Below are 12724 nucleotides of genomic sequence, written 5' to 3'. Positions count from 1 at the left end.
TATAAATTTGTAAACTTCATCACACGCGTTTCCGTCACGGTTACTCAAGCGTAGCGAAGCTGGTGGATTTTTTAAAAAATCATTAAACGCTTAAAAGTCGTAAAGATTCAAACAAACCGTATATACAGGACGTCAAATAAAGAAAAAAAAAAATCTCTAACATAATCATTTGAGAGCCACAACGACGAAAACAAGCTCCCTACGTCCGTAGACGAGGTTGAGCCGAGAGTCCGTCCGCCATTTTTATTTTCCGATAATATGGCGTAATTTCCAGTAAGGGAATCCTGATTTTCACGGTGCATTGTGGGATTTGTTTAGGGAGCGAACGTTCCAGTACTCTGGGAGGAATTTGTGATCGAGACGGAGCTTATAAAATGTCCGTCTCCCTGACCAGTGAACTAGGGAGCCGATCGAGACGCACCCTTTATCAATCACGCGAGTAAATCCTGATGCTAATAGTAATAGCAGAGATCAGTTTTTTATCATGGATAATCAAACCATTATTAATAATTATGTTTATTCTAATCTTATAAATGCTAAGATGTCATTTTTATTTATTTTTTTTTAGTCTATATGATACTCTGCGATGGACTGGAGTCCCTTCAGGGCGAATACGCACCTCTCTCCTTAAAGACACTAAGAGATAATCGTGACTCGGTTGCCATTTAGAGCACAATCGCGGTATAAAGCACATTATTTGACATCGTATGACATATTTGTGCGGTATGATATGATGTTTAATGTTTAACAGCATTCATAAAACCCAAAATCCAAACCCCTGTGGGGATGTGTGTTCATTCAGCTACAAGAGCGTTAGTGATGTTAGGTGAGGAGGTCTGGGGCGCGGTCGGTGTTCCACTTCATCCCAAACATGTTCGGTGTTGGTGAGGTCAGGGCTCTGCGCAGGACACTCGAGTTCTTCCAGTCCAACCTTCTCGAACCACGTCTTCACGGAGCTCGCTTTGTGCACGGGAGCATCGTCATGCCGGAGCAGGTCTGAGTTCCAGTGAAGGGAAATTCTAACGCTACAGGACACAAAAACATTCCGTACAACCATTCCGTACATTCGCTAGGAAGTCCCCGAGTTATTAAACAGTCCCTTGTAGAAAGCAGCACCAGTCGAACAGTTTTTCAACGGATGTTTTGTCAGTTTCAGCAAACTGTGCATTATTCTCCAAAAGCAATTCGTTAATAATAACGAAACGCGTTTAGCTTGTCGGGGCGGGGGTGTAACGGCGCTTTTAAAAGTCAAGTGGTTCTGCACCGAAGCTTACGTGTCGCCATTCACTTGAGAGCGATTGATGTGTTGGAGGAAATTCCTCACCGTCTATTTCTCATTTGTTTTGCAGAGAGAATGACATCACATCTGTTCTGGATCATACGTTCTGCGTAGAACACAACGCTTTCGGCAAATTCCTCCAGCATGAGCTTAAGCCCAACGGCAGAAACGTCCCAGTGACGGAGGAGAATAAAAGGGAGTACGTGAGGTATGACAGAAATGCAGACCTAACTAGCAGTATTACCTAGGCCCCAGGCTCTGGTGATGTGCGTTCACGTGATATTTTACCTGGAGGCATGTCTTCACATCTATTTATTTGGCGTACATACACTGTGTTTGGGGTCCAAACACGTTTTTCTAAATCTCGCCCAGTTCCAGACGCTTCTCCAGTTCTTCATGGACGTCAATCCTTCCTGGTACTGTTTACCGTTACCTCTAATGGTTTATAGGTATAAGCACATTTTTCCCAGTAATGCGCTGGCTTCTGTTTACACCCGAGCCCTCCTGATGATCATTTCGCAGGAATTGTTCTAGCTCGTGTCCTGCTTAATCGTGTAATTATTTTTCTCCAGGAAAAGTGCATGTATGGGAGGGGCCAGCAGAGGGCAGCAGTGTAGGAGAGTATGGCAGCGAGTTCAAACAGTCCTCCGAGCTTTTTTTTTTTTTCGAGTGACGCTGGAGTTAAACGCTGCTGTTCTTCATCGACTCTTTATTCAGGAATGAGATGTGAACGATTCATAAGTCGTTCGTTGTTTGTTTTTTTTTTTGTTTTTTTTTACGGTTTGGCAAGTTCTGTTTCGTTCTCAAATCAGACTTTATTGGAAAATTTCTAAACTCATTACAGACCCGTTATTTACAATTGCAAATGACTGTATTACACGCCATTACTTCCATCTACATCGTCCATATTAGCACTTGTAATTAGTGCACAGCATGTTACTCACATTTACATACATCACAATTCACACTCGTACCCAATACTTCGCACCTCGTCACACGCTTAATAAAGTCCACGGGGGCTTATTTATTTATTATTTATTTTCCGTTTCAGTTTCCCTGCCCGCAAACACGGAGATTCGAGCTGCTGATATTTTTGTTTGTTTGTTTGTACAGGCTCTACGTGAACTGGAGGTTCATGCGAGGCATCGAGGCCCAGTTCCTCGCTCTGCAGAAGGGCTTCAACGAGCTCATCCCACAGCACCTGCTCAAGCCTTTTGACCACAAGGAACTCGAGGTACTTTAAAATCATTTGTATGTCCTTTTCAATACAAAAAAAAAAAAACAAACCCCAACTTTCCAGTGATCCGAAGAGCGCTCGTCGCAGCCCGACGCGTTTAACCGTGCCGCTTAACGCCTTGTGTGTGCAGCTGATCATCGGAGGACTCGGGAAGATCGATCTGAACGACTGGAAGGCCAACACGCGGCTAAAGCACTGCGTGGCTGACAGTAACATAGTGAAGTGGTTTTGGCAGGCGGTGGAGTCGTTCGACGAGGAGAGGAGGGGAAGACTGCTCCAGTTCGTCACCGGCTCCACACGCGTCCCTCTTCAAGGCTTTAAAGCACTGCAAGGTGGCTAACAGATGAGCCATGCGCACATCTCACACTCGATGTCCTTACGTTATAATATGGCACGTGTGCTGCTCGATGTATACTGTGTATATAGCAGTTGATTCAATTTGACCACATCTTTAAATACGACATCTGTGACTCTATCATCAGCCCAAACGAACTAATAATCTATTAATCAGTCCGTACAGGATTTCGCAAAGGTTGTTTTTTGTGATCGGCGTGGCCGAGAACACTCGGTTTTTCGGTGGCGGATTTTGCCGCTTGTGGAGATTTTATTTATTTATTTATTTTCCTTTTCTTTTCCGTAAACTGCTCAAATCGGGGAAATCGCAATTGCACGAAATTGCCTTGCACGGCCTTTCACAGTGATGTTTGTTGGTAAATGAGACCTTTTAGCTGTACTCGTGTTTGACGCACGGGAATGGAAGAGGGCTTCCGTTGAAAGCACGTCGTGACGCGTCCCGGCCCGAATCTGCAGGAAATCCGCGGTAATCTTGAAAAATCCGCCGAATATCGCGGAGTTTCCTTGATTTTGTGTTCATTTCCACGATCACTAAATCCTGGAGGGTCTGAACGAACTGATATTCAGTTTAGCAGACCAAAACCTCATTATTGCGTTCTAAAGAGGTTAATGTTTGCTGCACAGGGATGTGATGTGATGTGTGACATGGCCAATGTTTCATGTCCCTGCCATGTAACTTTTTAGTATGATCTCTGAGTCTGAGCAGCCTGCCAATCAAAAGTGTGTGAACAGGTTATCAGTCAGTAAGAACTGACCATTATAGAGTTAGTGGAGTCTTTTGAGTTTATACTCTTCTGCTATTATATATAGTATAGCTCAGTGAAGTAGCGGAGCAGGCTGGGAGATGTGAATCACCTCGCTTATTAGATTATTTGAATGTCATTTACATGGACTGGTCTCACCATGAAATAGTGTTCGAGTAGTGTTTCATACAGCCCCCTCCGAAACTACTGGAACGGCAAGGCCGACTCATTCGTTTGTGCTGTACACCGTTTTGGGTTTGAGATCATAAGACGGATATGAGACGAGAGTTTAGGATTTCAGCTTCAGTTTCCTGGTATTTATATGTAGACGTTTAAACGACATCGAACATGGCGCGTTTTGCATCAGACCCCCCGAAATGTAGGCGAGCAAAAGTATAGGAACAGAAGTCTTGAAAATGAAAGTAAATAACACTTAATATTTGGTCGCATATGCTTTGCTTGCTGCATCAAGCCTGCGACTCACTGACTACGTTCACACGGACAGCGGTTGTCTAAATATGGACCTTATTCTGAATAAGACAACATCGTGATTAAGGTGTTTACATGAGTCGCGTTTAGAATACTCCTTTCGTGTTCCCGTGTTCATGTTATAGAACATAGATCGATTAACGTCACACGTCATTACGTCATTACATGTGTGTATATGTGTATGTGTGTGTGTATATGTGTGTGTGTGTATGTATGTGTATGTGTGTGTATATATATATATATATATATATATATATATATATATATATATATATATATATATATACACACACACATATACATACACACATATATATATATATATATATATATATATATATATATATATATATATATATATATATATATATATATACACATATATATATATACACATATATATATATATATATATATATATATATATATATATATATATATATATATATATATATATATATATATATATATATATATATATTAGTGTGTGTGTAAACAATCCACTAACCTGTTGTTGTTGTTGTTATTATTATTATTATTATTATTATTACTACAGAAGATTTTTTCTGGACAGGACACCCTGAAGGGCAGACGTTGTTTTCATTGTATTTAGGATTTGATTAGCAGGAAGTAGAGAGCTCGAAGTTGCTCCTTTGAAATCAGACGATGCGGTTTGCTCTGTAATCAGAAGGAGAACAGTGATAACTAGAATGTATGTTTGTAAGGTTCTACAGGTTCTGCAGGACCAAGGCTCTTCACTATCCACTTGATTGATGCCAATACGGATAATTTGCCCAAAGCGCACACGTGGTGAGTCTGCAGAATGAACGGCTCTATCTAAGCTGGAAGGATGATTTACGTTTACCGGTGCGACTCGTGTTTCTGTCTTCTGTCTTCCAGCTTCAACCGCATCGACATCCCGCCTTACGAGTCATACGAGAAGCTCTATGAGAAGCTCCTGACTGCCGTGGAGGAGACGTGTGGCTTTGCCGTGGAGTGAACCGTTTCGTCCAGCCGGCATCCACTAACCCGTCTAACAGCCCCTTCAACCCCACTACTTCTTCTTCTTCTTCTTCTTCTTCTTCTCTCCCTCACTCTTCCTCAGGGTGGACAGAAAGGTGCCTCCCTGCAGGCTCGAGCAAAAGGCCGTCTGATCCCTCTCCCAGGAGCACAGAGAGGAGAGGCGATACACAGGGCCGCTAACTCGTTTGCGTGCACACACACACACAGCCTGGATTTTACTCTCTCTCTCTCTCTCTCTCTCTCACTCACTCTCACACACACACACACACACACCATTTCCAGGCTGCTCAAGGATTATTTATTTCCGTTGTGAGTCGAGCGGTTTTAATTTGCATTATGATGATGACCGGTACCAGGAAAGAGAGAGAGAATTTTTGTTTTTTGTTTTGTTTTCCAGTTGCCCGTGTCATTGAAATGGTGGATTATGGTTCCATGCCTGATTGACGCTCGATTCAGCCGAGCTCGCGTCACGTAGTCGCAAAAGCACATAGACGTTTTAGACTAAACCCGAGCACGATGCTTTCTGCTCCGAGGACGTCTCGAGACTCGGTAACTTTCACTCCTGTTTGTGTCGCAATATCCTCGTCCATCCTGAGCCCGTGGACTTACCCAGCGGTCGGTCGTGTTTTGATCTCGGAAGAGCTTCACGGTAAACGGACGGACAGGAGGTTTGGTTTTTATACTCGACTTGAAATCGGTGATATGTACAGACAGCACCCCATTTTTTTTTTTTCTTTCTTTTTTTTTTTTTTTTGCATCTTATAGAATGACGGTGTACATTTCAGTGATAACCATCTCTTATACTGTGCATCAGCATTATTATTAATTATTCTTTTTATTTTTAGCTATTTTAAACTGATTGCTTGTTACGTGAAACAACCCCCTACCCCCACCGTGACTTTGGGACCATTTTTTACGAAATGGCGTGCGTGTGTGTGTGTGTGTGTGTGTGTGTGTGTGTGTGCGCGTGTGTGTGTGCTTTCACTAACAGAAGCACATCTCTTATGGCTCATAGATCACATACAGTATGCAGAGTAAGAAAGCCCATGGACATTTTGTCAAATGGTAGAATTTTCCAGAAAATAAGCCAGTATTCTTAGACTTGTTTTAAATACATCTTAACCTTTGCACATTGCACACATTTTTTTATTTTTTTTTTTTTTCCCTTTTTTTTGTTGTTTTTTTTAAGCATTTCTTCCGATCACCAGTTTTCTCTTCTTTTTTTTTTTTTTTTTTTTTTTTTTTTTCTTCTTCTATTTTTTTTTAGGAACGATGCCATGCACAAAATAACGATGCCAGTGTATAAAAATGGTTTATATTTCAGATGTCTCCCACAGAATTCGCAGACCTGCGTTCCTTTTCCATCGCATGGCCAACTTTTATAAACAGTGTGGTATTTCGCAATCACAGACGCTTCAGTGAAGGGTCGTGTAGTCCTAAAGCGTATTTGGAGAACGTCGATTGTTTTAGCGTTAACCGTTTGTGACCGTCTCGGTTCTCGCGTCCGCCGCGAGACTTCTTTCCGTGCGCATCTCCGAAGCAACGTCTCGTTTCCATTAAAACACGCCGTAACGATCGTCCCTCCGTCCTCATTCTGAGGAGAGAGACTCGTTCTGCGTAGAGCGAAGCTAGCGATTTCAAGACCGCCACGCTCTAGTCGAGTCCTCGCACATCTGTGTCTCCGGGATGTTTCCGTTCTCTTCTTTGCTTTGTGTGCTCTTACTTTTAGGTTTGGCCTTGATGCTAGGTCAGGAGTGTTCCGTTTTTATCCACGCAAGAGCCGCAGGAGTTAATTCGAGTTAAACGACATCCACGCCATCAGTCGTTTAAACGCCGCAGACCAACAAGGTGCATTTGTGTAGAATTGAATAGAATAAAGCCTTTTGGATAAGCTCGGACGACCCTGTATCGCGTTCCTTTTGAGGTCTAAGATTTCACCGTATAGTGCTCGGTGTTTACGGCACCAGTTGATTCTTTGGAAAATTTTAATAAAAATGAGCCAACTACTTTTTATAATTTTTTTTAAAATTATTATTATTTTTTTTAAAGTTGTGTTCTGCAACCACTTAGTCATTCTTTCTTTTTTTTTTTTTTTTTTTTTTTTTTTTTTTAAACGAATTATTTATTACTGTGTAATGTCCTTTTAAGTATTGCTGCTATTATCATTATTCCCTGTTTGTTTTGTTTTTGTTGTTTTTTTCCCCCCACAAAAAGCTGTACACTACTCTCTTTATTTTAATGTATGAATCAAAGTATTTAAACCTGCTGCTAATTCAGAGAAGCCTGTCCATTGGCCTGGATCGAGTTAGCGTTTGATGTAGGCTGGACCCCGGCGGTCATGTTCATATTTGTGATATATGCAATAAAACGACACCTTTATATTCTCGGTTTCCGTCTTAACGTCGTTTTTCCTTACGCCGACCAGATCGGGGACGGCGTCTGCGTGAACCCGATTTGCTTGGGGTTTATTTTTTTCCCCCCCAGATGACTCGCGCGCCGATCCGTCGTTAACTTGGATAAACGCCACATTCATTGTCGTGTAAGTCAGAATGACTCGTGAGTTTTGAAGATGACTGTGGACGTTGCCTGCTAGTTGCGTTTGTTTTTTAAAAACCACTTTTTCCAAATTATGTGACCAATATTATTATTACTATGTACAATTATTAGGTCCTGAGTGTCATTTGTTTATTGGATGCAAGATTAATGTAACTTACAATGTACTAAACATTTCTGAAACTATTCCATGTAAATAAGATTATATTAAAGAAACCACATTGAAAATACTTCAGCTTTGTAAGTCTTTGTTGCCTTCGTTGCTCATTTACACGTTTGTGAATAAGCTTGTTCGATATTGCTACACACGTGCACTTTATTTTATTAAGTATTAAATCTAACATGTCCAGTTTATTAGGTGCACATATATTGTGTCTAAATTCCTTGGATATTTTTTCAGGTACACCTACGATATCCACTGATGCACTTGAGCCAGTGACGCCCACTAGCATGGAGTCACAGCTAATGCAAATGCAGTGGACTGTTGCTGGTGCATTTCTGTTGATGGTTGGTGTAAAGGGATTGATGAATTGTGCATGCCAACAGATGATGGACTAGAAGTAAGGCTTGTGACCATAGATTTGGGTGGTGCAGCACAACGTTTAAAGGCAACCGTCAAAATGAAGGTGAACGGCTATCACACTGAACTATTTAACCAATTCTGTTGTTGTTGCTATACATTTGGAGACTTTTGCGTTTGAGATCCAACGATGAATGAGGCGAGAGATCAGAACTTCATCTTTCGTTTCCTCGTATTTACGTCTCGAGTCTGTTTTCAGGACGTTCCAAATTGTTGTATTGGCTACGCCCGTTGCTCGTGATGGATAGATAGGCATTCATTCCCTTTTCTTCTCTCCTGTAAAATGGCTTGCTTGACTCCCGTAGACAGCTCCCTGGTCTTCATGTTGGTTTATCCTTTTTAAACAACAAACGCAGTCTTCACAGGTGAAACCCAGGGCTCAAACTAAGAGCAGATATTCAGAGCTATTAATTCTTTCAACAATCAATTTAACAGGACTCACCTGGGTAACAAGAAACACCTATCAGTCGTGTGTTCCAATATTTTTTGATCACTTGGAAAACATAAGGGTGGGGTCAAGCAAAAGGTGGCATGTTTTAAGTTGTTTAACACATCTAGATGTAAAGCTGGAAGTCTGATCTATCGTCTCACGTTCATCTTTTAATCCATTTTCTATACCGTTTATCCTACAGGGTCATGGGGAACCTGGAGCTTATACCAGGGACCTTAGGGTATTATACCCCCCCGTGAAACTGTTCATATAGTGTGCAGAGGGCAGTGGGATCATTTTCCCATTGGGCTTCTAATAGCGATTGTTGTATTTCCTGTTTGCTTTTTTTTTTTCTTTTCTTTTTTCGTGGCTTTCAATGCTTTTGCAAGGTACCATGCATCCATTCATACCTAATACAGCCAACTCGCCTATAATCATGGTTTATAGGAAGTAGGAGGAACCTAGAGAACCCAAAGGAAACCCCGATACCCCACCCTAACCTTAGGATTAAACCATGAACCCTGTAGTTGAGAGGCAGCACCGCTAACAGGTGCACCATCATGCTGATCCATCACAGTTCTGCAGTCTACATGTTCTCTAGGTTTTACCTTCTGCTGTACATTTTGTTTTTCCTTCAGTGTTTTTATAGGAAGTTGAAGTCTCAGTCCTCAGCGTATATCCTTTCATCCTGGGTGTTTACCTTCTCTGTTATATGATGATGGAGTGGCAGGAGAAGGATGCATAAAGAAACCATGGAGCTAAATTTTGTTTAAAAGATTGTTGTTGTTTTTTTAACAATAGAAACAATAAGGTACAGTGGTAAACATCCTAATGATCTACACAGTCGAGGTTGTGAGATTCATTATCCAAAACATAACCCCAATGTCCCAATGTTGGGACACAGTGGCTCAGTGTTTTGCCTCGCACCTCCAGGGTTCGGGGTTCAAATCCTTGGATGGATGGACAATACAGTGTTCAGAACATTTTATACTAAGCAACTAAATATTTAAGATTGGACTTTAAATGGAAAGTAGATTTCACATTGCATACATTTTCGCATACATTATGGTCAAGATACCACTCTTACCCCCCCCCCCCCCCCCCCCTTTATTTATATATATATGTATATGTGTATATATATGTATATATATGTATATGTGTGTATGTGTATATGTATATATATATATATATATATATATATATATATATATATATATATATATATATATATATATATATATATATATATATATATATAATATGTGTATATATGTATGTATATATATGTGTATATATATATATATATATATATATATATATATATATATATATATATATATATATATATATATATATATATATATATAAAAATATGAAATCCTCCCTAATAAATCTAATGTGTTTACGATCTCAAGTTACCAGAGTGTAAACTCTATATAATCACATAGACAAGACTTTATTAGACTCGAAGCTGCCAAAACTTGCCTCAGTTCCCTAAGGATAGCACACACACACACACATACACAAACTTTGGAACTCTTTGGCCCAGTTTTTAATTACTGTCAATGTCCAACAATAAGCAGTGAACAAACTGTCCCTCTAATCCCAGCAGACTCCTCTTCACACTGTACACTGGACTTTGACTGAAGCTCACATGTTCATTATAAATACTCTTATACATGTCCTTCACTGGATTTTTCCTACATACCTCGGGCTGTATCTAAATTGATCTATTTGTTGTTGTTGTTGTTGTTGTTGTTGTTGTTGTTGGTACTTATGCCATATACTACATATTGGGAAACAAATGACCGAATGTGATCCATTACTTATAGACAGCTTTCTCTCAGGTACTAGACTAGATCACTCACATGCTGAGCTCCTATTTAATTTATAAGAGACATTACAGATCATGTTTTACATTTAGGGCATTTGGCAGATAATATTTATTATTATTATTATTATTATTATTATTATTTATATAATTGAGCATATGAGGGTTAAGGGCCTTACTCAAGGGCCCAGCAGTGGCAGCTTGGCAGTGCTGGGATTTGAACTCACGACCTTCCGATCAGTAATCCGACGTCCTGAGTGACCCCGCTGACCCCACTTTTGATATTATTTTGGTAAATTGTTCAAAGCGAAAACTTTTGAGGAAAATTATACTACAGAAGTGCACCAACTAAATAGTCCAGGGAAATATTATTGGATCAGGTCTGTTATGATTTGTCCTGATTCCTGTAGGTGTAGGTTGTGCTCTTGGTCACCTTGCATTGACTTACGGCCCTGTATTTAGTCACAGAAATGCAGCTTGGTGTTTTGATTATTACTATGCTTATATAACATTGACACGGTGAGAAATGGAAAAATGTGACGTTCCCTAACATCAGGTGCTTTGTAGACTTCTGCCTTGTTTGTTCATTAGTACAAGCTATTGTTTGTATATTGGCTTGGTTTCACTTTCAAATCTACAAATTTACAAACTACTTTTACATAAAGCAGAATCTGAGAATTGTTTATTTAATAAACAATTTAAATCTTTTTTAAGTAATACTATTGTATAGTAATAACTATTAGCTAATTTACCACTTACGTTTTTTTTCTCTGTCCACGTCGATACACCAAGTAAATACGATCCAGACGTCGCACTATCGAGCGACCGAGCGGTCACGTGATGTAATGTTATATTTAAAGTTTTATGATGTTTTTTGAAATGATCTGCCTTTCCTTTATTACTTCATTGGATTCTTGGGTTTATACGATTTTCCAGAATATTCTGGCTACTGTGCTGAATGTCTAAAGCCAGTCCTGAGTCTGATGTCTCCCATGTGAGTCGTTGACTTCAAATAAAAAGCCTGAAAACAAACTTAAACAACAGGAACACGTTCATGAACCTAAATAATAATAATAAAAAAAAATCATAAAACACTTTATAACAGATGTTGCTTCATCCGAGAAGAAATCATATTAGAGAATTTACCACTGCTTGGTGAGTGTGCAGGCTATATATCCTAGATTTCATAGTTTTCAGAAATGTGTAAGGGGCATTTAGGGGAATGTTAAGAGCATTGGGTATCCTTTATGAAAAGGTTTAAGAGTTGTATGTGGGTGATGAATATCCTGGGGAAAGACTCCAGAGGAGTCGTTTTCTGATTGTTAGAAATTTTAAAAAAATAAATAAATAAATAAAAAATTCCATATTTAAACAAACTGTCACACTTCGCTACATATAACCAATTCATCCATAATAAAAATTCAGCCCATGCTCTGGAATATATCTCTGTCTCTAATAAGCTCTCTTCTGTAGACAGCTTGGCAGTGATGTGATGTGCATGGAGGAAAGAAACCAGACACGTCAGCCGTGCCAGTTCCTTCACCGGGCATTGAAAACTGTCTGATGAGTTGCCATTTTAACCTCATCACCGTGCATCCAAAGTGCAAAACCTATGCCAAAGTCTGTACTTCAAGGTAAAACTGCCACTGAATGCCTAAAATCATCATCAGCGAGACGGTCGCTCCGTTTGTTTTGTCATTCCGTGTGCTTGAGCTTGAATTTGAACTGAAAGGCAATTAAGCTGAGCGCTTGCTGAAATTTCTGAATTAAATCGATAAAAACCATTCGTATAATGAAGTCGTCTACAGCCTAGAGACTCCCAGTGCTGGAATTAGTGAATTAATAATGCTCCCGGAAGTCCTGTGCCGTGAGAGTAGTGTTAATTAATTACTGCTTGGATTTCGCAAGAAAGCAATGACCCTGACTGTCTGGATTGTGGATTTAGAAAACATACCACATGACATGAGTTTAGTGTGCAGTCTGCTGTTGATGTACTGTATACCGAAAAGCCTGTATACCAGTTCAGGAGCCAGCTAATTAGACGCAGCTCGGTTTCTAAGAGACATGGAGCACCCTGGGGTACCACTGTGCTCGAACTTAATTGGTAAGAAAAGTTCCAAAAACTAATGTCAGGGTTAGAGGTCTTTTTAAGTATAAAATCCAACCGTAGTTATAAAATGATTCATAGGATCAGGTTGGGCGCTT

At 39.9% G+C, this 12724-nt stretch overlaps 1 protein-coding gene across 3 annotated transcripts in view; it reads left to right on the top strand.

The window, feature by feature from the left end:
- Window positions 1-7908, top strand: part of smurf1 (SMAD specific E3 ubiquitin protein ligase 1) — a 51156-nt gene extending 43248 nt beyond the window's left edge. For 2 of the 3 annotated variants that reach the window (XM_017455069.3, XM_017455067.3), the window contains 5 exons: window positions 1350-1487; window positions 2393-2513; window positions 2647-2848; window positions 4828-4912; window positions 5003-7908. In XM_017455069.3, coding sequence (XP_017310558.1) covers window positions 1350-1487; window positions 2393-2513; window positions 2647-2848; window positions 4828-4912; window positions 5003-5102 — 646 coding nt within the window. In that variant the 3' untranslated portion in view covers window positions 5103-7908. The remainder of the gene's footprint in view (window positions 1-1349; window positions 1488-2392; window positions 2514-2646; window positions 2849-4827; window positions 4913-5002) is intronic. The other variant, XM_017455068.3, reaches the window with a different exon arrangement.
- Window positions 7909-12724: the final 4816 nt, after the last annotated feature.

The sequence above is a fragment of the Ictalurus punctatus genome, chromosome 24, assembly GCF_001660625.3.
Source record: "Ictalurus punctatus breed USDA103 chromosome 24, Coco_2.0, whole genome shotgun sequence".
NCBI lineage: Eukaryota > Metazoa > Chordata > Actinopteri > Siluriformes > Ictaluridae > Ictalurus > Ictalurus punctatus.
The sequence above is the reverse complement of the archived record's forward strand: the minus strand, read 5'-3'. Positions and strand labels throughout refer to the sequence as shown.